The sequence below is a fragment of the Osmerus eperlanus genome, chromosome 3, assembly GCF_963692335.1.
Source record: "Osmerus eperlanus chromosome 3, fOsmEpe2.1, whole genome shotgun sequence".
In the NCBI taxonomy this organism is placed as follows: domain Eukaryota; kingdom Metazoa; phylum Chordata; class Actinopteri; order Osmeriformes; family Osmeridae; genus Osmerus; species Osmerus eperlanus.
In genome coordinates, this window is record NC_085020.1 from 8,678,458 (window position 1) to 8,703,759 (window position 25,302).

The window sequence follows — 25,302 nt, forward strand, 5'->3', positions numbered from 1 at the left end:
TCTTGGGCACGTAGCGTGTTCTCATTACGGCTAACAGCCTTGAGCCGGCCTCGTCATTAGAGAGAATTATTCTCAATCCAATCCGTCTATTGGTTACGCTACGCAACACAGGCCTGCAATCTGTCCTGATCCGGCGGCGGAATTTACCTTGTGATGTGTCCTGAATCGCAAAGGGAGAGAGAGAGAGAGAGAGAGAGAGAGAGAGAGAGAGAGAGAGAGAGAGAGAGAGAGAGAGAGAGAGAGAGAGAGAGAGAGAGAGAGAGAGAGAGAGAGAGAGAGAGAGAGAGAGAGAGAGGAGAGAGAGAGAGAGAGAAAGGAGAGAGAGACAGAGACTTATCACTTGCATCTTTGATAGCCTGTTAGTAAGATACTGTACATGAAGATGAAAAAGTACAAAACAAAGGGCCTAATATATATATATATATATATATATATATACATATATATATATATATATATATTAATATATTAGTAGTATATGTAGTGTTGAAAGCATCTTGCATTCAACTGAATGGAATCATTCCATGTGTCTTATACATGTCACTCCAAAATCACTGAAAATCACTCAGATTCCATTCAATGGATCCAAGATGCTTTCAACACTACTGCATAGTTAAGTATGGGTGCAACAGCACAAACCAGATCCAAGCTGCAGGGGAAAAAGGAAGAGTTTTGGTCCAAATTAGTTTACAATAAACAACAGCAGAATTACCCTAGGATCCTTGTGCAAAGAAAAAAACGATTGACATTTATAATTTCACATCAATTCAGCTTTATATCAACCCCTGTGTCATCCAACAGTTCTGTCTTTCTTCACTGCTCCTGCACCACTCTCTCTCTTTATCTCCTAGAGGAGGGACGCAGCTTTGGAATATGAATTACCTGGCAGACCGAATGGCAGGCAAACAGTCTGGCAGGCCAGCAAACAGGCAAGCGGGCAAGCAGGGAAACCGGCAGGCAGGCAAGAGGCGGTATTCTGCTCTGCCGGCTGCTGTCAGCCAGAGAAGGATGGATGAGAGGAGACAGGGAGGGCTGCCTGACAGCCTCTTTCTCCCCTCTTCCATCACCCGCTTACAAAAAACCTTGGCCCTCTCCCTGTGTGCATGTATAAGAAGATGTCTGCCTGTTTTAAGCTGTTAGGAGCCTGAAATAGGTAAGCCTGAGGGAAGACGATTCAAAGCTAAGAAGGGTTTGCTCCCAGCAAGAGATTTGAACGTGTATGTGTCCAAAAAAATAGTTATCCACCGTATTGACTTTTGCATTGTCACACTGACAAAAAGGATCCCGTTGCAAATGTCATTTTCTTCCTGATGTTATTGTGCCATCCTATGACCAAGTGCTTCAAAACAGCTTCAAGCCTATTCCGGCATACTTTGTATGTAGAGCAAACAGTGCCGACTCGGACTCAGCGGGCTCTGTGGCTGACGATGACTCAGTCAGCAGAGACGGCGTGTCCAAGCCTGTGCTGACAGACCTGTGATCTAGAGGGTAATATCTCATCTCATTCCCAACTGCAGCGCAGCTGGAGGAGCCCTCAAGGCCCTGATTACTGGGGGAGCCATTATACCATCTTCAAAAGGACAAATGAAAGAAGCTGACCACGAGATCTGATTGGACGTCGGCATCAAAGGGGGACGTGCGGTACCAGCCTTGAGAATACCCACCCCCTCAACAATCCCCCAGCATGTAGCTTTGCCTGTGGCACACTTGGTTTCGTTAATTGGGGTTCTGTATAGAATGATGAAGGTGGTTCTCCTTGTATGGACCGTACGTAAATCACCAAAGCCAGCGTCTGACTGAATCCCCTGGGAGACACAGTAACATTTAGCCAGTCAGCCAGCGACACATTCCCCTCTACCTAGTCCACCTGAGTTAACCATCTGTGAAAGAGGAGGGGAGATGTGTTCCTTGCACCTCCCTGGTAGGACAGAAAAATAACCCCTCTTCATAAACGCGGGGTGCTTTCAATTATTGCTTAATGTAGCAGGGCATGAGAGTCACACTCTGTCCAGCGAAGCCTCTCTCTCGCTTCTTTATCCCTCTGCTCTCAGGTTGGTTCAGGACAGCATTCGCCGTCACACTGCCCTGAGCTCCCCACCCAGTCCAAGCGAGCCCTCTGATTGGCTGTCAGCCTGAGGAGGGAGGTTAGGATAAGTTGGGAGTTGTCTTCTCTCTGACAGCCCTCTTGTAACAGCGTCTACTGGAGCAGACATCTTTTCTCCGAGGGTGAAAACGACGTCTTTGTGAAGACTGAACCAAAAGGAGTGTTTATTGTCAATAAGCTAGCATTGGCTAAAAATCTTGACAGGAAACCTGGCTGAATATCAACAACTTAACAACTCTCAACAGCATACATATTGCATGTGTCACTTCCTGTTAAGAGTTATTTCAAGACATGCCTCCCCTACCCCAGGTCCCTTTTCTTCTCCCCTTTCTCCTCCCTCACTCGTCTTGTCTCTGTGGCCCCACAGGCTGGGAGGAAACGGTGATGCAAAGGATCGAGGAGTGCACCCATGCAAGGAGCCATTAGGCAAAAACCAATTTCACACAGAGCCAATTTCATAAATATGGAGCTGGGGCCCACCTTTAGTTGCGCTTGAGCAGCTTTTAGAGGGATATCCAAAACCATAAACAACACAGAGAACTTTCTAGCGGCCCTCGTTCAAGACACCTCTGATTATCCCTCTGCTACATACACCTGGGACTCCGAATAAGACGTCTACTGTAAGGTGAGTAAACTGGAATTAACATCATCTCTGTGGCGTCGTGTATACAGTCCTGTATGCTTATGAAGGCTTTCGTTTACAGTATAGTACATCGATGATATTCCCCATTCTATGTTTTATAAAGTAAGATATATGCCACCTCATCATAAGTGATAAAAGCATGAGACTGCAAGGCAGATCAAACCTGTGCAAGAGATTGTGAAGGAACAAAGTTAGGCTTTCACACTATGCATACAAGGTTAGCTGTTTCTGTAAGATAGCGCAACTGTGTCATGTGTATGTGTACAGAAGTCGTCTCCAGAGTGCCTTGATGGTTGCGATCGGACCCTCCAACCCACGTGGACGGCTTACTCTCCCTCCTGCCCTTGACTCCCACTCCCCTCATCTCCTCCCCGCACAATTCCTCTGTGGACTCCCTTTTCCCTTCCAAGCCCCCTCTCATGTTCTGCGTGGAGCAAACGCTTTCATCCTCCTCCCTCGTCCACCCCTCGTCGCCAAACGGATTTATAATCGAATTCATGACCGAGAATCTAGTTTCTATCTCCTTTTTGTTGCTCATTTTGCGTTACCTCACCAGCCACACCGGGGTCTCTCTGGGAGGCTGTCCACTCGGGTGTCCGCACAGTCAACCATCCTGCGGTCCTCCCGGGGCACCAAGGAGCCCTCATCACGTTGCTCTGAGGTCTAAACACCATCTTCTACCCACTGATCCCTTCCCCGTCCTAGGACACTGTGCTCAGGCAGTCTAATCTGAGCTGGATGTTGGGCGGCAGCAGGAATCAATGGAGCTGACGTGAAGCAGGGGTTGAGAGGGAGACTGAATGAGGAAGAGGACAGAATCCCCCACCTCCTCCGCTTGTTGGCTTTTAGGATTTTAAGTGTTACAAGGATAAGTGTAAGACGACCTAAAAGGATAAACGTTGTTTTTTTGTTTTTTTGGGGGGGATGTGTAAGGCGAGGTGACGTAAGGCCAATATGACTGGTGCTGAAGTTTCGAAAAGAATGTTGAACTTCTGTAGTATGTAAACATGAACTTGTACACACACAAGGAGGTTTAGGCTGAATGTCTCAGAGCTCAAGGGAACAGGGTTGCATGGTTCCTTACCTAATCCTTTCCAGGTGATGTTGAAAAATAAGCCTTGATTTTATTCAACTTCCACTTCGCAATGATTTTCAGTTTTTTTTAACCATACTCCTGAAGACAAAGTAGGAAATAAACTGTGTCATCAGTTTACTATTCTTGAAAAACAACAGCTGTGCAATGCACATTTCCCTTGCAAAAAAAACAAAGATGTGTTACTGCTAAAAAGTGTTAGGGGAAAAAAAGAAAACCACCACAAAAATGACCAATTAAGTCACTATCTGTGAGCATTTGTTTGTGTGTGTGTGTGGCAGGGGACCTAAGCAATCACCCGATGCAAGGAAACAATAGTCTTGATAATGTAGTTGCACAGCTATTGATTATCTGCTCTTTGGTCAATTAGCTGACACAGTCTATCAGCTGCTACACCTGCAGCCAGACTGGGGAGGGAAGGAGGAGGAAAGAGAGAGGGGGGGAGAAGGAGGAGGGTAGAAGGAGGAGCGAAGGAGGAGGGGAGAAGGAGGAGAGAAGGAGGAGGAGAGAAGGAGGAGGGAAGGAGAGAAGGAGGAGAGAAGGAGGAGGGAAGGAGGAGGAGAGAAGGAGGAGGAGAGAAGGAGGAGGGGAGAAGGAGGAGGAGAGAAGGAGGAGGGGAGAAGGAGGAGGGGAGAAAGAGGAGGGGAGAAGGAGGAGGAGAGAATGAGGAGGGCAGAAGGAGGATGGGAGAAGGAGGGAAAGAGGGGAGAAGGAGAGAAGGAGGAGGAGAGAAGGAGGGGAAACTCCCTGTGGCTGAATCAAGAGGAGGAAAGCTGAGGCTTTTGTTCATGAGACCATGTCACCTGACCTTTTACACCTCATTATGCTGTCGTCCACTACCATGGCAAGCAGTGCCAGCAAACCCACAAAGCAACACAAACGATTGCACAAGTGGCAGTTGGCAATTATTAACATTAAGACAACAGTTATTGCGGTTTAGTTACAGCTAACTGTGGATTGATATGTGACAAATGCATATCCATACACTTTACAGAATGATGAATGGCCTTGGTTCACCTGAATGCGGACAGGTTAGTTTGAGACGGTTCCTTCTCCCTCTGTATCCTCCTGCCCGCCCTCCGTGTAGCAGGGAAGCAGAAAAGTGAGGCGGGCTGTTTGCTCATAATTGAATGAGTCCAGACACCTCCTCAATAATAGAAATGCATTTGCATCAGCGAAAGACCCGCAGGCGTGACCGTGATTGATCTGGGGGCCATGACGACGGCGCTGGTCATCGTCGGGTGCGCGGGGAATGGATGTTTGGAGGAGGAGGGGTGGAGGAAGGGTGAGGCATGAAGGCAGAGGGATCGGGGCAGACGGTGTGTGTGTGCGAGTGTGTGTGTGTGTGTGTGGGGGGGGGGGGGTTGTAGGGGGGTCCTGCTGACTCCTTAACTTTCCTCTGAGCAGGGAGGGGAAGAGGGGAGCGCTGAGTGAGAATGGTAAGTATCATCTGTATTTTAACGAGGGTAATCGATGAGTGCTCAGATCCCATTATGACTTCCATTCCTGTATGCAAGCAGCCATTACTCCTCCAGGCAGCGCGCAGTCCCACCACCCCACACAGACCTGTCATACCTGGAGCCCCGTTGCCATGGCTCTGAGAGGTGTAATAAATGTTATTGTTCCTCATCGCCAGGGAGTGTTAAATTGAAAATGGCTGAGACAATCTGCCCGCGGGTGAAAATGGAGATCTCTCCTCCACTCTCTCACCCTGTATGCAGTCTAGTGGATTGCTCACTACATTTTCACTCATTTTTTGCATAATGCTGCCATCCAGTTAAAAATTGAAGTCATGATGTTAGAGAGCTAGCAGTAATTTATCTCGGCATTTTGCTTTTTTGTATTTTATTAATATGTTTTACTTTTGTTAACTACCTGCTCTTTCATGTTGTTGAAATAGTGGTCTTAAGGGAAGTCATGAATAGACATGTTCAGAAAGGCTCGCCAACACTGGCAGAAGCAAATAACTGGTTGAGGTATGACTGCAGCAATGTTGCAGTCAGGTGGCAATAAGCTAAGCACACTCGCACAAGCGGTGAGGTGGAGTCTTTAAATAGAGGTGAGGTCACCACAAATCTCTCGGGGACACTTTTAAAATGGGTTTGAGCCCGTAACCTACTGAATGTGCAGTTTCCCTGGAGTGTCCCAGGAGGCTGGACAGAAGGAATGGGACTGGTTCCAAATTGGATCACTGAGGTGAGAGCTTGATCAGACAAAACAGTGCCAACTGGTGAAATATTTACTCGGCCTGAATTCATATTAAAGGAGCATGAAAACACTTCTTTTGCTCGTTATGTAAGCACCATTCTGAATTTTTTATCGCTATCTCCCGGGTACGCCCGAGTCAGAACGGTCTCTTCAGTGAGCCCATGCTTTTTCTTTTTATGATCACAAATTTGCTTCGTGTGTTCCATAAGAATGTGTCCTTTCACATTTCACAATGGACTGAGGGTTTTCATGAGCATACCTGTTTGTTTTCAAGGAATAACTGAGCCAGTACATCCTTTAAACAGTTTAGAAAAAGGCTGCAACCCTCAACTTTGATCAAATGCTTGGAATTTTTTTTAAACATTCAAGGACAGGTTTAACCAGATAACCAGACCATTCTCAGTGGCATCCACTCCTCAATGCAAGAATTCACACACAAGCCCCAGATGAAGTATTCCACAACACACTCTCCTTCTCTCTTTTGCCATCTGAATACTAAAACCGGTTTTCTATCATGTGTGATTGCACCTTCAAAAAATCCTCTAAAAAACCCTTCCTAATTGGGACTGCACATACACACAAAAGACTGTAATTTAGAGACCCCAAGCTGAGCACACAGAGAAAGCTTTCATGAGACGCCCAGGTAATTAAGAAGACAAAAGCGTGTGGATGGATCAGATCGGTGGGGCTCAGCTCAGAAGCGCACGGAAAACACACAGCTGTTTCTCCGACGAAATACCTCATCTCACCTACGCCCTTTCTATAGGGCGGAGGGCCGATGGGTCAGGATCCTCAGCCAATCGGAAGTTTTGAGGAAGTAAGAAAAGAAACCAGTAGCCCAGTTTGCTATACTGTGTCATACTCCTACACAGTCCTGCTCACTCCCAGTACAGTGGAACTCAGTGAGCACTTCAGCTCGTTCGGTGTAATGAGGGGGCTGTAACATGTCAGACAACAGGTGCAAGTACAGCACCACCCCCAGAACACAGACATATGGCGAATCCCCCCTCTGCAAAGGTAACTGATGCTAACTCTAACCCCCGATGGCTGGGGAAACAATTAAGCTGTGTAATCATCATTTCTGAGAGAAACCATTAAAGCTAATGGCAATCGTCTCACAGCCAGCAAAGGTATTTACTAACAGTCTAACGAGTCTTACACAGGGAGTAATGGCGAAAGCCGCTTGGAACATTACATGGGATGGGGTTTTCATGCTGCAGCGCTGTGCTAGGTTGTAATTAGGAGTTGTGCCGCTAACTTGCCGATAAAGAGGTCAGAATGTCCTCGCCTCCGTTCACAACACTAATGCATGCAGTCGGTGCTGTACCTTGCACTCAATCGAAACGACCCTCCCCCAATGAGCTCTCTCCATCCCACTCTGCCTCCGTTTCATCCTATGTGCACACACACACACACCAACATGGACAAAAAGCAAAGTTAAAACCTCAGACTCCCACGATCCCATTAGGGCGTCCACATCTCAGAGGAGGCGCCGCAGGGTCACGGCAGGGCAGACACTGGTGGCCGTCCAGGCGGCACAATGCCACACATCGGAGAATGCGCTCCCTCGGCTCAGAGACGACTCCAGTGCGAGCTGTAAATCATGTGAGAGAAAGCGGGCAGGGGTCATCGCCGCGCCTAGCCCAGCAGGCTTTCTACACAATAACCCCCCCCCACCCTCCACCTCCAACACCTCCCCTGTAGGCCAATGAAATATTCATTTTTGCTCAGCCTGTAAATACATGGCAATTAGGCAGGGTTGATTCTTTTGTTTCCTGTGTGTGCACGTGTGTGTGTGTGTGTGGGGGGACATAAACTGAGCATGTGCAGGGCGTTAGGACGAGGCTGCTTGTCATTCCTCAGACGGGGGGCACGACTGCTGCCAGCCTCCGGCCTCCTGTCTGCTGAGTGGGCCTTGATCCTGTAGGTCTGACAAGGGACATACATCACGAGTGACAACTTGCGTCTACGGGAAGGCCTTTTTGTGGGTAATGTTGATATACTGTTTGTCATACAACAGTCTGCACTCTCTTTGGTGTTTTTTTCGTGCTCTCATCCTTGTCTCTTTTCGTTTCGTTTGTTCGATTCATCACCACGGCAGCAGCAGCAGCATTGCCATAGTGACCACCCCTCCAGCTGGACCGATGCTGGTGGCTCTGTAAGGTCAGGATGTACACGGAAACACACGGTGACACACAGTCCACAGTGCCAGGAGCAACGCTGCAACCTTTCTCCCCTCTCCCCTGTCCTGCCCCGGGGGTGGTAGAAGCACACAGACCCTTTGCACTGCTCCATCCCAGGGGAGGTGATATACCTGCCTATAATGCACCTTCTCACATGCAGCTACACTGCAGAGCTGCACTGTCCTTTCTGCATCGCTTCACCGGGGAAACATATCTATCGCTCCTCCAACTGGTCGTACAAACACAATCAAACAAAACAAACCAAGTAGGGGCTGCTCAATAATGGATTGTGCCCTAAATGGAAGTCAAGCTTGAATTCATTTGGAGCGCTTAGGGGGACCGACTCCAATCTTAGCCGACCAAAGAGATTTCTTAACCTCCCGTCTCAAACAAAGGGAAAACATCAGCATAACCTTCCCACAGTATTACCATTCATATCCATGCCTTGGGGCGTCTGTGGTGTGGGGCTTCAGCTGTCTGCTGGAAGCCCCAGGCCATGCAGTGAAAACAGACATCTACATGTCTAACTGATTAGAGATGAAAGCCATAGGATATTCTTACGATCAAACTAGTATTAAGTTGTGTCTTCAAGAGAGGATGCACTGCACTCCCATGATTGGCGATAAACCTCACTAGGAGCGATTCATCACCTGTTTATTATACAGAAACGTTCACAAATACAACTATTTGGCTGGTTTAGTTGTGAGGGAAAACACTTGGCTATTTGTTGGTAATCAGATTGATTGATGCATTTGATTACTGTTCTTCCATACTGTTATATGGGGTTCAGGAACAAAACTGCAGACGGCTAAATTGTCATAGCCTATTTTAAAAATAACCGCTTTCAACTTAACGACCCTGCATTTCAATACCAGCGATTCAGATGTGTGCCCAAGGTGGTCAGCCTTCAAGCAATACCATCTTTAGACAGACATCAAAACTTATTTTTCATCCTGTTGCTTAGTTACAGTAGCTACCTGTGAACAACATATACTTCAAGATTTCCAGAGAGAATCCAGGGCTAGGCTGGACAGGAGGACTGGAGGGAGGAGAGGGCTAGACTGGATACAGCAGAAGGACTGGCGAGAGCTGGGCCTGACAGGACTGGAGGGAGGAGAGGGCTAGACTGGACAGAATAACTAAAGAAGACGAGAGCCAGACTGACTGGATCGAGTCTGAGTTGCGTCAGGTAAGACGACACAGAATAACAGGAAGGACCACGGGGGTGTGTGTGTGTGTGTGTGTGAAGACGCACACACACATTACAAAGCTGATATCTCAAAGGGTTGGTCTTGCTTTTGTAGAGCAGAGGCCGGGAGAAAAGCAAAATAAACAAACAAATAACAACATGGACAATAAAACAACTGAATAACGATGAATACCGAGACCTTTATTGGAATTCTATGCCGAAAATGTATATTGTTTAAAACACAAGAACAATGATACACATCTAAAAAGAACTCAACCACATTCTGCCAAACAACTGTAAGCAGATTAGATTCCTAAACAAGGACTCGGAGGAAAAACCAGCCTTCGTCAATTTGCGAAGAAGAAAGCACCACACACACACATCCTCTAAGTTGTCTAACCAAACGGCTGTTAAAAAAAAAAACGCCCAGAAACGGCATCTATGACCCTTGACCGTTCAGTCTAAAAACAGGCTCCGAAATAACTTGGGATCACTGCTAAGGGTTTCGGGTAAAAACTCGGACCTTGGATCAGATGACTCAGATGAAAATGACACAATACACGGTAGATCGACAAGCTTCAATAATGATCCAAACAAACTCGAGTTCCTGGAATCCTCCTATTTCACTAAACACCACCGCTACGCTACCAACACAAAGCCGAGCACACGCTGTACAGAGGCGCTTAACAACGCTAACGTACCGGGAGTGTAAACAAGAACACCACTGCCCTTCTGAGTGCTTTCATGTCATCTCACAGCAACAGAAGCACTATTTCCATCCCCCGGATGTCTAGCAATATCAAGGCTGTTTTTAGAAGCATTACCCCTTTATGCCTAATCTAATTGTCAGTGTTGAATCCTGGGTGGCTGGTTGTTGTCGCTGCTTCTTTTCACACAGGAACATCACACAGAACACGAGATGAGCAGCGGGGACCACGGAACATTCGCATCTTGGATCTGGTCTATGAAGGCTACGGGGATATGTTTGGACCCCTAAGGGTTATATTTGACCCTATGGCTGACTGCACTGAGGAGCCTGTGCCACAGTGGTTCGACTGGCTTCCCTCAGTGTGTGTAGTCGTTGGACCCAAGTCGGTGAAGGTGGTATGGATCCAGGTTCCAGGACCTAGCCCTGCTGTGTGGCCTCCCTGCTGGCCTGGTGGCGGGCAGGCTCTCTCTGGCGGTAGTGGAACAGGCTGCTGGTGTCCAGTTCGCTGGCGTACTTGATGGCCTCCGCAAACAGCTTCACAACCTGAGGGGGGAGCGGAGGGGGAGGGGAAGGATCGTCACTTCAAGCTGTTCACTGAGACCGTGGCCTTTTGGCTCAATGGTTTTTGTTGGACCTGGTAGTTGGTGATCAGGGGGACGCCGTGGTCCACGGCCATCCTGCGGATCAGGAAGTTGTCCCGGACAAACTTGGTGTTGTTGTTGGGAAGGTTCACCACCAGGTCAATATGGCCCTCGTTGATCAACCTGCACACACACACACACATGCAAAACACACAAGGGGGGGGGGGGGGCGTTTGTGGGTTTGTGAAAGCAGCACGCGCGGCATTTCTGTGTTCCGACGAGCCGGCGTGGAGAGCGGCCCTGGTGGGTCTCGTCTCTGCGCCCCCACCTGATGATGCTGGGAAGGCTGGCGTCGCCGCTCTCCTGGCTGGGCCAGCCCACGGGGGTGGCTGGGACGTCGTTGGCAGCGAGCCAGGCGGAGGTGGCCTCTGTGGCATACAGCTGGTGGGGGGACAGACAGAGGGGCAAAGGGGTCAGGGCTCTCCACATCCAGAGAGCCTCGGACGGTCGCTCGTTCGGGTGTGACCGCGTCTTTCTTGGTGCAGTCGCAAATACGGCCGCTTCAAATCACAGGCGCCTCCGGGAGGAGAGAGAGAGAGAGAGAGACGAAAACTTCATGACCCACCTTGAAGCCTTCTTCATTCAGCTGGTGTGCCGTGGCCAGGAAGTTGGGCCGGAACGAATACTGAGGAAACACAGAGACACAGAACCGGAGAGGGTACACGGGGGCAAAAGGTCAGAGGTCAGCCGGTGGGAGGCCGGAACAGCCTTGGTTGGGAATTGAGGGCTGAGCACCAATAGGCCTGCCCCCTCATCCCTCACCCCCCCCCCCCCCCCCCCGGCCTGATCAATAGCACAGCTTCCTGGTCACAGCGACTTAAACCGCGGCGGAGCAATCAAGACTTTTAGACGCGTGACGGATTCCCGGCCGTGTCAGGCCCGCCATTACGCCGCCGCCGCTGGGAGAGACACAGCCTTGTTTTCTAATGGAGATTTCACGCTACCCCGGCCCTACCTGCAGGGAGATTAGGAGCACGCTGCGGCTGTCTCGCAGACGACGACCTTTGGAGTGCGGCGCGTCTCCGCGCCCGCAGACGAATAGCGCGCGGGGGGGGGGGAAGCAGTTTGAGAACAGAGAAAGAAAGACAACCACTCAGCGATCTGCTGCTGACTTCGTGAGCACCCACTTTACTTTTTCCCCTCTCCGCTCCAGTCTCTCTCTCTCTCTCTCCGTTGCTTACTCACCATGCAACCCCCCCCCCCCACCACCACTCCCCCCACACCGGGTCTCTCCACAGCAATCCGTTGTTTGTCTTTCTCTCTTGTCTCCCTACCGCTGTGTGTTCATCTTGCCTCTCTGTATCCGTGGAGAGAGTAGCCCGCCCCAGATCCCTGTGGATTCAAAACACGTTCGCGCTGCGGCGCGGGACTTCCGAGCGGGAATCCGTCGTCCGTTTGGGGGAGGAGGGGGGACGCGACAGTGTCTGCGTTTTTTTTTTGGGGGGGGGGGGGGGGGTTTAATCAGAAATGACGAAATGAGAAACATTTGGACACCCACACACAGCCAGGCACCGGCAGAGGCAGCTGCGTCAACACAGCTCCCCGAGAAAGACCAGATGCCGCCTTCCCCTTGTCTTACCTGGATCCCAATGAGAATGCCCTTCTGAGGCAGCTTGAAGCCTGTGGAGAGCATAGCCTTCAGGAAGGCTGAATAGATGTTCTGTCCAAAACAGGCCACCTGCCGACACGGAAACACAAACTTGTCACCTACATTTTCTGTGTGTGTGTGTCTTTGTGTTTCTCGACATGTGCGTGTATGCATACTTTGTTTTAGTGTGCGCGTGTGCGCGCGCGCGTGTAAGTGTAATCAAAAGCATACCTCTCCTGTGGAGGCCATCTCACAGCGCAGGACCGGGTCGGCATCATGCAGGCGGGGCCAGGAGAACATGGGAGCCTGTCGGGGGGGGGACACCACCACCACCAGGGCAGACACGTTAAGGCTGATGACGGAAGCCTTCATCGAACCAAACACACCGTGTGGTGGAAGAAACGGGGAATAACCCCCCTCCCCCCACCCACTCTTTGATTTGTTGGGCAAGCGGCAAAGCCCGTTTACGGTCTCATTCATAGGCTCTCGGAGGAAAATACCAGGCAGAGTTCACAGCAACAGACCGACACATGCCAGAGGCCCTGGGGGGGGGGAGGGGGGGGGGGAATCACCTCGAACGAGCCGTTTCAGAACAAGGCTGCCACCTACAGGTGCAGAATATCACCACGCACCGAAACGCGTCACACGGATCCACCCACGCGGCCTATGGAAGCAAATTGTTACCAAAATTCAAATGAAAATGCATTTCCAGAAATGCATTTGCATTTTAAGAATGTGGCTGCATTATTTGACTCATAAATGAAATTAGTAATCAATCATCCTATTTGCATTTTAATTTTCTTCTTCAAGAGTGCTCAATCTTTCACTTAATTAAAATGAAAAAGAAATAGACATTTGAGATTTAATTTTCAAAACATGCCCCAGCAAATAGATACCAAAATTCTATTTGAAATGTAAAATTTGAAAATTAAAATGCATTTCCAGAAATGCATTTTCATTTTAAGAACGTGGCTGCAAAATCGTGACCACAATTCAAATGCATTTCCAGAAATGCATTTTCATTTTCAAGAACGTGGCTGCAAAATCGTGACCACAATTCAAATTCAAATGCATTTCCAGAAATGCATTTTCATTTTAAGAACGTGGCTGCAAAATCGTGACCACAATTCAAATGCATTTCCAGAAATGCATTTTCATTTTAAGAACGTGGCTGTAAAATCGTGACCACAATTCAAATTCAAATGCATTTGCAGAAATGCAAAATGAACGAAAAAGCATTCTGAGCGGCGCTCAGAATGCTATCTGAGTCTGATGCCCGTGACCGAGTAGAACAAGTCATAGAGAGCTTGGCTGCATACTCTGCCGTCACAGATTTACACATTAATAGTAGCTCTGCCAATGTTTTATTCATTGTTTGACATCAAGTTGCTCAGTCTGTGATGCGTCCTCTAAAGACCCGGCAATTCAATCAATTTCCCGGCACATTTGCAATGTAATGCAATGCAGATGTGCACACCGCCCCCTACCGAACAAGATGGATAGCTCGGTCAGCAGGGAGCTGAAGAAGAGCGGCTACTGACGTCACTCTGCTGCGCCGCTCAGAATGCTTTTTCGTTCATTTTGCATTTCTGCAAATGCATTTGAATTTGAATTGTGGTCACGATTTTACAGCCACGTTCTTAAAATGAAAATGCATTTCTGGAAATGCATTTCTGGAAATGCATTTGAATTTGAATTGTGGTCACGATTATGCAGCCACGTTCTTAAAATGAAAATGCATTTCTGGAAATGCATTTGAATTTGAATTGTGGTCACGATTTTGCAGCCACGTTCTTGAAAATGAAAATGCATTTCTGGAAATGCATTTGAATTTGAATTGTGGTCACGATTTTGCAGCCACGTTCTTAAAATGAAAATGCATTTCTGGAAATGCATTTTAATTTTCAAATTTTACATTTCAAATTGAATTTTGGTATCTATTTGCTGGGGCATTTTTTTTAAATTAAATCTCAAATGTCTATTTCTTTTTCATTTTAATTAAGTGAAAGATTGAGCACTCTTGAAGAAGAACATTAAAATGCAAATAGGATGATTGATTACTAATTTCATTTATGAGTCAAATAACACAGCCACATTCTTAAAATGCAAATGCATTTCTGGAAATGCATTTGCATTAGAATTTTGGTAACGATTTGCTTCCATATTTTGCAGCCACGTTCTTAAAATGAAAATGCATTTCTGGAAATGCATTTTAATTTTCAAATTTTACATTTCAAATAGAATTTTGGTATCTATTTGCTGGGGCATGTTTTGAAAATTAAATCTCAAATGTCTATTTCTTTTTCATTTTAATTAAGTGAAAGATTGAGCACTCTTGAAGAAGAAAATTAAAATGCAAATAGGATGATTGATTACTAATTTCATTTATGAGTCAAATAATGCAGCCACATTCTTAAAATGCAAATGCATTTCTGGAAATGCATTTTCATTTGAATTTTGGTAACAATTTGCTTCCATACGCGGCCACGCGGCATCATCGCTTTTCTTTAGTCTTGGCTAATGTGGTGGTGGGTGGGCGGGGCCGACGCCGCGAGCCGCCGAGGTCTTATCGGCCTGTTTCGTATTCCGAGGCGTCGCCAGTCTGCTGTCGGCGGCGCCGTGGCGATGTGCGGTAGGAGAGGAGGGGTAGAGCCCCTCGATGACGGGTGCACAGAGTGGAGAGAGGGAGGGAGGGAGGACGGGAGGCAGAGCAGAGGACAGGAGGACACCGTGGAGGAGGGGGGGGGGGCGCAGGTTCCTCCGCTCCTCCTCATTGCGTTAGAGAGGTAGCAGAGTGCCGAGCCACCCTGATTGCCCCAGTGTGGAAAGCCATTCTTATCTCCCCAATTAGAGCTCGACAGCTCCCATTAGCCTGCACTCATGCGGCCGAGGGGGAGAGGGAGGGAGGTGAAGGGGGAGAGAGAGGGGGGTGAAGGAAGGAGGGGATGAGAGAGATGGATACGGGGGGGGGGGGGGAGAGGCAGGTCAGGGCGTTATGCAGCTTTAACATATATCACAGATAAAAGGCCTAGCTAATGCTGAACAGAATAAAACAAATCAAAACAAGCGCAAGACGGGAGATTTTCTCTCCTCTGGTCCTCCTCACAAGCTATTCTGTGGATGCCGCAGAAAGCCCTAACCTGCATTTGAAATGAGAACATTCAGTCACGTTTGGGGTTCAACGTATCGGCAGATTTTCAGAAATATCACAAGAGTCCCTTTTAAATCAAGTCCTGGCCCTCGGAGGCAGAGCTCAAACAACGAGAGAGCAGTATCGTCTGTACGTGAACCGCAGTGTACAAAGTTCTGGAGTCATCCCGGGGGAACGTTTTAAGCTTCTGGTAAAGAAGCAGACTCAAATGGTATTAGATGTAATAGAGGTCTTAGTTGGGCAGCATACAACTGTTGTGTGGATGACATTTATGGTAACACACACACACACGCGCACACATGCACACACGGGCCAGTAGAGAAAGACTCATCCTTGAAGCAGGCTATCTAATCAGCAGTGAATGTGCGCAACGCTGGTGTTTGCATGCTAATGTGGAGACAAAGGGAACAGCGGTGCGCCACCAGCCCTCGTTCATCTTCTTATTAGCGCTTCGTCTGAAAGTCACGCTGTTTACGTACAGCTCTCTCTCTCTCTCTCCTTCTCTCTCCCGTTGGCGCTCTCTCGGCGGTGCCCTAGCGTGCACAGGAACGGGGTTTATCCCGGGGGATATCTGTTCCGTCCTTCGACGTCAGACGAGCGACAGGGCCAACTAGGTCAGAGGAGGAGGATACACCCTTGGCAGGGCGTGGGGTGGCGCGTGTGTGTGTGTGTGAGGGCCGGCAGGATGGACGGGCATCCATACCGACGGCCCTGTGGCTCCCTGAAAAGGACAGTGGTTGTCATGGTAACCCCCCCTCCCTCTCACCCCCCCCAGGCTCCCCTCTGGGGTCAGTACGCACACCACAGATAAATTGGAATAACAAGCCCGAACGTAATCAATGCTATCGCGGGGCCCCAGCTGAGCCGCTCGGAGACGACAGGATCCACACACACGCGGGGGAAAAAAGAGGAGAGAAGAAAAGAAGAGGACAAGAAAAAACGGGCTTTAGTCTGAGACGTCGGCAACACCTGTATAACATTCAGCACGCGCTCCGTGTCCCTATCTCTCCCTCAACCCCCCCCCCCCCCCCCCCCACCACCACCACCACCACCTCCTCCTAATCCTCGCTGGTGGAATGGAGTTGTCGAGGTGACGGCTGGGGTGGCTGTCTGGGCTCCCCTGGCCAGACCCCAGCTCCTGGGCTCTCTTCAGACCGTACTGCTGCGCTTGTGCTTCCGCACCCCGAGCTCGTCCTCCCTGGGCCTCACCCTCGACTGGTATTGTTGTTCCAAGTTGAAAACTGAAACCGTGAAAAATTACACAACGGGGACTTGTTAGTCGAAGAAAACTCAAACGCTCTCTCGGAGCCGGGGCGAGGGAGGACGGGGGACGGGACGGGGGGGGGGAGCAGATGAAACACGTTCTGCCGGTCTCTCCGGGCGGAGGGAGAGAGGGAGTTTCGAAGCGGCTGCGGTCTGTATTAGCATGAAGGCCGAGGGAGCTGGAACTGTTTGTGGCGGCCAGACGGGTATATCTGGTGTGCGCGCCCGCGTGTTTGTGAGTCTGTACGTGTCAGTTATTGGTGCGTCTTCATGCACCGATAACATGCATGTTTTTTTTCCGTTGTTCTTTTTTTTGGCCAGGCTACCTTTGGATATGGGAGACGTTAACACAGGCAGCGTTTAGTGTTTTGCTCGTTGGGGATACAGTGTGCTGGGAGAGCGCGGCGACCGGGAGAACGTGCGGCGCCAAACTCGAGTCAGCCGAAGCAGGAGTTTTAGCAACGGGGGTCTTAACCCGTCATTTCAAAACAGTCAAATCTCCATCATACCAGCCACAGGGGAGGGGGGAGGGGGGGGGGGAGTGGAGAGAGGGAGGGCGTCAGTTCCAGAGAGGCAGTATTGAGTACCCACCCCGCGAGCAGATCGCCCCTTCTAATCCCAGGCCCTCCGTTAAGGGCTGGGAGTCGAGTCAGTATCATTGACTGGCGGTAAACGAGCCGGTCTTTTCAGCCGGGGCCCACCAGAGGATTCACTGCTCTTGTTTAATATTCTGCTTGACGGCGGGCCGGAGATTGGAAACTTGGAGCCAGGCAGGAGGAGGGGATTAAACCTGCTCCACTGCCTCCCAACCACCTCCATTGTGCCGCTACTCCTTTGTAATTATATAGGAAATTACTTTGGGAGAAAACACTGAGCATTGAAGCAGCCGGCTCTCTCAGCGCTAAACATTCGAAACGAACTGCTTGAAAGCGAGCAAAACTGTGAAAACACCCGCCTGCCGTTCTCTCCTACTTTCGCCCCACTCGCCAAGGAGCTGTGTGGTCCTAATTGCTACCCTCGTCCATCATTTCCCGTGGAAGGTTCAAGTTTCAATACCTGTTGCCAGTCGTATTGTGTCTAATGATATTGTACATCTGGAAAATTCAGAGTGTGGGCTGCAATCTTACAATCTGTGCCCCAAGCATTACAGCCATAGGCGGTTCAGAGCCGACGCGGTCATTAAAGCGGCTGTGTGAGGTCACTACAATAGGTGGAAATGACAAATGAGGAGGTGGGTATTAATTAGCTCCAGGCTTTACTTTCTCCTGCCCATCCCTCTTTAGTCTGGAACAACTTGGAGAGACAATGGGAGCAGTTCCACCATACCTGACGTCACTGCACTTCGGGCACTACCTCACTACCTCATTGGGTGGTCCAGGGGCCTATCAAAGTGTGAGGTTCCCGGGTTACTAGGTAGAATAACGTCGAACCCAGTTGGTGGGCAGAAAAAAAGCCCCTACAGGTTGCTCGGAGGCTAATAATAGTGTCAAAGAGCTCTGGGTGTTCTAGGAACTTCCTCTCAGCCAATGGCAGGACTTTCAGCAACGTCTCTTATCCCACGTCGTTCGGGGTCTACTCACCTTGATGCCCACGAAGTCGACAGGGATGATGGGGTTCTCCAGGGAGGGCAGCGCGGCCTCGTCCAGGGGCTCGCCCACCATGACCTTGGTGGCCACGTTGATGAAGTCCACCCCGATGGTCTTGGAGACGAAGGGGAAGGAGCGCGAGGCCCGCAGGTTGCACTCGATCACCTGGGGGGAGACGGGGGGGGACACAGTCACACGGCGGCCTTTCGAGAGACCAAACATCAAACGGAATGAATCGTGAAAACCTGTGTAAGCCGTGTGACCTTTCGGATCGCACGATAGTTTGGGCCCCCCGAGAGAGAAAACGGCATCTATCGACGACCCGCCTGTGAAAATGTCTCATCCATTATTTCGGTCACGCTCTGGCAAACGGTTCCTACCATGACATCGTTGCCTTTCACCAGAAACTGCGTGTTAAACGGGCCGGAAATCTCAAACGCCGTGGCGATCTTCCGAGTGGCGGCCTTGACCTGAGAGTAAAAAAAGAGACAGAAACAAGATAGATTTTTTTTTCCCTTACGGATTCATTTCCCTGACTATGCAGAGTGGACGTGGATCAGATGAGTCATAGCACGGTAATGTGCAAGCCTTCAATGTTTGTGTCTACACCTTGTGAACGCCAGTTGAAACCCTCAGGAAAACTGGTCACGACCATATCAATCATAGGGAGAAAACTTTACTACGACACCTTGCCGGCACCGAGTGTGGCAAGACTAATGTGCGTAGCGTGCGTGGAATGGGTGGCATGTCATTCAAAACCAGTGTTCTTGGTAAGTGATCGATCCAGCTGGGTCAGGACCAGGGCTCACCTTCTCCAGCGCCCCCTGGCTGATGGACTGGGTGGGCAGCATGAGCGTGGCGTCTCCAGAGTGGACCCCAGCATCCTCCACATGTTCCGTTATGGCATGGACCAGCACCTGGACACACAGGGCAGAACAGCGAGCTTGAGGTAGTAAAGTAAAGTGCGTAGGTCTGAAGTACACCGGGGAGGGTCGACCGATATTGGTATTCCAAACACTCATCGTACCAATGGCAGAAGACCTAGCTAACGCACGTAGCGTCACGGGACACAGCTCTGAAGCTGAATCCTAAAACGTTGTGGAAAAAAATACAAATAATAATACAAATAAAAACACACAAACAGAACGAGGTTGTAGCCTGATGTCTTCCCGGCTCCTGGGAGGTGTGCTTCTCCTGACGGTAATAACAGATTAACTCCCCGCCTCTCACTCCCCCCCCCCCCCTCCCCCTCGCATCGATGAAAAGGAGTGGTGTTTCGATGAAGGTGCCGTGTCATTAGCACATTTAAACAGCCGCTAACCGCGGCGTTCATTAGCACTCGTCGGATGAAGCCTGTAATTAATATGGGGGAGGGCACGCGCACGGCTCCCTGAATACTCCCACGGGCTGCCGAGAAGAACCAGGCCTGTTTGGCATTCCATCAATGGATGGATCAGTATAGTGGGAGATAAAGAGAAAGGAGAGGTGGGAAAGAGGGAGATTGGGGTTTGGTAGAGAGAGAGACAGAGAGAGAGACAGAGAAAGAGAGAGAGATGAAGTGTGATATCGCTACAGTGAATACAAACTTGAAGGAAACCAAAGTTGGTCTCTATGCTAATCCTCTGCAGTTTCTTATTATCTGCATGCCCCGCTTGTTATGTATCCGAACCACAAATCCCCGGGAAGGCCAACAGTCGTTGACGGACCAAGAAAGCTCCTGCAAATCATGCTCCTTTCCCCTAGTTAGTGGAACATTACGCCGTCGATTTACGGCAGTGGTTCACTCGAGGTGAGCAAAAAGGGATGCAACTAGGACATGATAGATGGTCTCAGGAATGTACTGCAAGTCTCTGGGCTGCCCATCCAGAGAAGATCGGCCAGCCAGTCGACAGCACGCCGTCCCATTCGACATGGCAGGATCACCTTTCTCTGACACCGCAGTTCTACAGCAGGAAACCACAGCCCCGAGGCTGCCCCGGGTCACTGGATCCTGACAGCACTCACTGCTAACCACTTGCGGAAGCCAGACCAAACGAGCGCGCGCGCGCACACACACACACACGCGCGCGCACACACACGCGCGCGCGCACATGCACAGACACACACAAAGACACGCACACACCACTCCAAGGTCATGTGAATTTCAAAAGTACTTTCGGGATAAACATTTTGGTGCTGCCTTTAAAAAAGTCTGAGGCCGATAAAACATGCCAGGGAAGAAAATGACTTCTTATCTGAGGAAGATATAATCGAGTCGAAAAAATTTCATGGAAAGACATTTTGCGTTCTCTGGCTTTCAATAATAAAAAAAATTCCATTCCCCCTGATCCCTGTCTGCCAATCCTGCGATCAATGCTGTAACGTCTTTCACAAAGCGACGGAGGACATTCATTCTCTCCACGCTAATCATCCGTAGAGCTCTTTTCTCCTGCAGACGGATCGGATCCAGGCTTTAACACGCCCGTGCAACACAACAGCGTGAATATAATACCAAACCCCAGCCCGGAAGCGTGCGTGGAAGCGTGTGTGCGTGTGCGAGGTAGCAGAGATTAGCGATGGGATGGGACGAGGCTGAGTCAGCTCAGAGAGGCTGTGTGGGGCGGAGGCCTCACCTTGCCCAGCCTGGCCACGGCGTCCACCTCCACCTCCTTGGATGAACTTGGTGATGACCACGGGGTGTTCCTGCGGAGGGAGGGAGCAGAGCAGGGGTCAGGAGCGGAGCAGAGGTCAGGGCACGCACACTCACAGGGGGGGGGGGGGGGGGGGGGAACGCGCACGACTCAGGATGTCCTGTCGGCACAAACATCTCCTCGGGGGCCCGCGTACCGTTTGGGGGGGGGGGGGAAGAAAAACGATTCGCCGTGGAATCGAAAAGTACGCGAGGTCCCAGCGAGGCAGTGGGGCGTGATGAGTCACAGGGCCGGGGAGGAGAGGCGGGGGGTACTAAAAGCGGATGTGAGGCTGGAGAAGGAGACAGAAGCTCTGGATGCGCGTGTTGTGTCACCTGTCTCTACCCCTGAGAGACAGGTGTCTGATATGTGCTCTCAGCGAGGTCAATCCAGGGCTCTCAAACACACACACACACACACACACAAACATGCGGACAAACACGAGTGAGCACGCCTACACGCAATAAAAAAGAACTAAAAAACACCAGTGGGCCATTTCCTCTTTTAAGAGGCGCTGTTTGAATGGCAGTCGGTGAAGGGAGAGGAGGCTGTTGAGTGCTGAGTGTAAGTGTAGGCGGATGTGCATGAGGGAGAGTGTGTGTGTGTGTGTGTGTGTGTGAGTGTGTGTGGGGTCATCAGACAAGGCCGTCTGTGCCCACCCAGCCCGGGACGGAGGCACGTTGTGGAGGCCAGGTGCACCAGTGCCACCCAGAGGGAGATGGTAGGCCGGGATGTGTAAACAAAACAAGCGCTGCCCCCAAGTCGTGCCAGCCAGAGGTACAAGCTAATTAAGCATCGAGGACTGCAGAAGTGTGTGTTTGGGTACATTTGGGGTATCTCCACGCGTGTGTGTGTGTGTGTGTGTGTGTGTTAAAGGTCTCTTTTTTTCATATTACTTAACTTTTGCGTAGATATGTGTGACTAGAGTTATGGGAGGTTATAGGTATATTGTAGGGTCTATTATCTGCCACAGCATTCTACTATCTTTGTGGCCAGTCAGATTTTTTTTTTTACTTACAAATGTAAAATGCATTTCTGAAGTATTATTGTCTTGATAATACATATAGGCTGGTCATGAGTTGGGGTCTTTAGGATTCAGTGAGTGGAGCACAATCCGAGCTGCAGCGTTCAGAGTGGGCCCAGACGCGCTGTGTACTGGCGGTGCTCTCTGACAAACATCAAGCCCATCTCCAGGGGCCCGGAGCAGCGAGCTGAGAGGAGCTGCACGGAAACCCAGCGTGGACGGCAACACACAGGGAAACGCAGAGAGAGATGGAGAGAGAGAGAGTGTGAGAGAGAGAGAGAGAGAGAGAGAGAGAGAGGGAAGAAAGGCAAAACGGGGGGGAGAAATTGATCGTACCCCTGGGCTACAGAGGCCCGGGCGCAGGTGAGGAGCCCATTAGCAACAGACAAGGGAGCCTGTTTGTTTTTACTCTGCTGTCGCCCCCCCCCCTCCCTCCCCCCGAGAGTTACAAAAGCACATGTGCTCGTGTCCCTGCGTTCTGTGTGCTTTCCACGTCTCCTGCCACGTGTCTCACGAGGTCTCGGCTGGATGAGCCGCGCGTGTTCATCTGGTCTCAAAATTGTGTGGCTTTGAATACGCTCGACGCCACGCTTCGGGGCGTGTGGAGTGGGGAGGGTAGAGAGATCGAGGTGAGGGGCTTTCAGACCTGAGGGTCGTTCACCACAACGCCCCCCTCCCCCTCCCCCCCTCGGAGCTCACCTGCGACACCTGAGTAGCCTCCTCCAGGAAGCGCTTCATCTCCTCCTCGCCGTACACCACGTTCATCGCTGAGCCACTGGCAGGGAGGAGGAACACCGGAGACAGAGAGCGAGCGCGAGAGAGAGAGAGAGAGAGAGAGAGAGAGAGAGAGAGAGAGAGAGAGAGAGAGAGAGAGAGAGAGAGAGAGAGAGAGAGAGAGAGAGAGAGAGAGAGAGAGAGAGAGAGGAGGGGGGGGGGGGAGCCGAGACAAAAGAAAGTTTGTTTGATCAATAGTTGATATCTCCCAGTTGCATCATTACCAGGAAGAAAAGGTTTAGTGCAGCAGCCAAAACAAAAACCAAGCGAGAGATAGAGAGGGAGAAGAGAGGAGAGAGGACAAGCAAAGAGAACAGAGGAGAAGAGAGAACAAGAGAGCGTTATTTAGGTCAGTCACCACTCCGGGCTCCTCACAGTAAAGTGCCTCGCAACAGGCTGCGAGGCACACGCACGGGGGGGGGGGGGGGGGACAGCAGCCTCGGCTACGATGCACTGCCTCCTAGACAGGGTTCAGAGCAGTTAGGCTTCATAGACGCATACCGTCCAGGCAGGCAGAGAGTCCGGCCGCCTGTTTCGGTAAGTGTTAGACACAGTCAAAGGAAGCCGTCTCGATCCATTAACTAACGTGTCAGCCTGGCACCAGAGCTTTCCGGGTGAAACGATCCGAGAGGCCGGCCTGCCCTGGGGCCATTGAACGACACAGGAGAGGAGGCGGAGGAAAGGATCCATGGATGGAGGAGGTGAGGAGTAGGATTCGAGAAGGAGATCATTAAGAATGGAGAGGATGGAGATGGAGCACAACAAATATAGATACATATTTTGATACAGTTACACCCGTGAGTTATACCAGTGAGTCCTATTACTAGCAGGCTGCATTTTGCAGCATGCGAGCCAACATGCTTTTCGCACTACACTGACCCGCAAGCCTCGGTGTAGCACAACAGGAACAGATAGGAACCCGTCTGCCCCAGTCCATGGCCCCTTGTTCCATGACCGGTGTGCCAGTTGTGTGTCACAACTGTATGCGCACAGCAGTGCATATTCAGGACGCAGCCAAAGGCTCTTCTTCATGAACACGGGAGACAAAATCGGGACACGGGAAGCGGGCACACACACTGAGAGAGTGGGACTGAGACCTAACCCCTCTGTCAGGTGTCCGGCTTGGCCCCGTAGGGAGAGAGCAGCCGCATGGATAAGAGCCGGTCATTACGTGACCTCCCTGGATCGGTGTGGCGCTTGACCTATAAAGAGTTTATTGGCCAATTTATGTGGGCGCGCCCGTGCTTACGAGCTCTCTCTCTCCCCCTGCTTGCTAGCCATCTCTAACCTTTGATGAGCTGATCAATTGACAAAGTGTGAGAGTCATCAAAGCCTACCTAGGAGGGTCGGAAACTAAAGAGCAGTCGTTACGGAGCCCCTGGAGGCCCCAACCGGAGCCAGAGAGAGAGAGTCGATGGCTCGAGGCTGTTCCCAGCCAACCCTGCTAGTGCTGACTAACCCCCCCCCTCCCTCCCCCAACACACACACGCGCCCCTCCGCCAGGGCCTGAGAGTTGCAGCCAGCTGCCTCAAGCACCTGAATTAGCCCCACCGCGCCTCCGCCACCGGCACCTGCTGTGGCTTGATTACGTGTAAACGAGCCATTCAGAACCGGTCGGAAAAACAAACCTCCGTAACCCCGACTTTGCCGTGACGAGTCGTGTGTTTCGGGGGCGTACATCCCTTTGTTGTCCCTCTGCTAGCCGGGGCTGCGTTTCAAGGCTAGAGTGAGGACATATCGGAAGGTTGTTCCCCCCCACGCTGTAGGTAATCAGTCTACTGGCGCGTTCCTCGTTCCTAATCACGGGGCGTTTCGACAACAGTCACCGAGAAGAACACGGACGTGATTGAAATAAGGGCCGACTAGTGTCGAAAACCACTGCCAAGTAAAAAGGCTGGGAAGCCTTTTGTCGCTGTGAACACGAGACAATGGAGGGTGAAAGATAAGAGGGCGAGACGGAGAGAGAGAGAGAGAGAGAGAGAGAGAGAGAGAGAGAGAGAGAGAGAGAGAGAGAGAGAGAAGGGATGAAAGAGAGCATGACTGTCTGACTACGCAAACATTGACTAACTTTTCCTGTTCAGTTCCAAGTGTTTCATATTCATTAGGATAACTATGTCTAAGCCTGACTGAAAGGAGCAACAAAGGGAGAAAAACAGTCAGAGATGTTAAGCCTTACCTCAGAACATAGGAGGGACGCAGGAGGCAAGGGTAGCCCACCTTGTTAGCGAAGGCGAAGGCGTCTTCCTGAAAAACACACAAGACGCAAAAGGGATGAGTCTTAAGCGCGAACAGCGCGGGTTGGGGGGGGAGAAGGAAATGGTATTGTCCGTCGGCCTGTGAGCGTGCGTGGGTTGAAGTGGCCCCTTCGAGAGAGCGCGGCCTTTAACCCGTTAAGGAGTAGCGTCACACATATGTGATCGTTCAAAAGCGGGCCCCACAGAGTACCCGTCACACGTGTGATTCTGAACATTCCAACC

General features: G+C 50.4%; 1 protein-coding gene across 1 annotated transcript in view; it reads right to left on the reverse strand.

The window, feature by feature from the left end:
* Positions 1–10,372: 10,372 nt before the first annotated feature.
* The window catches only part of cps1 (carbamoyl-phosphate synthase 1, mitochondrial), a 23,844-nt gene continuing 8,914 nt past the window's right edge, over positions 10,373–25,302 (reverse strand). Inside the window, 13 exon segments of the mRNA XM_062456233.1 lie at positions 10,373–10,672; positions 10,764–10,893; positions 11,039–11,151; positions 11,336–11,395; positions 12,350–12,448; positions 12,590–12,664; positions 18,353–18,523; positions 18,739–18,828; positions 19,168–19,275; positions 20,971–21,010; positions 21,012–21,040; positions 22,751–22,826; positions 25,002–25,069. Of these exon segments, the coding sequence (XP_062312217.1) occupies positions 10,547–10,672; positions 10,764–10,893; positions 11,039–11,151; positions 11,336–11,395; positions 12,350–12,448; positions 12,590–12,664; positions 18,353–18,523; positions 18,739–18,828; positions 19,168–19,275; positions 20,971–21,010; positions 21,012–21,040; positions 22,751–22,826; positions 25,002–25,069 (1,185 nt within the window). The 3' untranslated portion in view covers positions 10,373–10,546.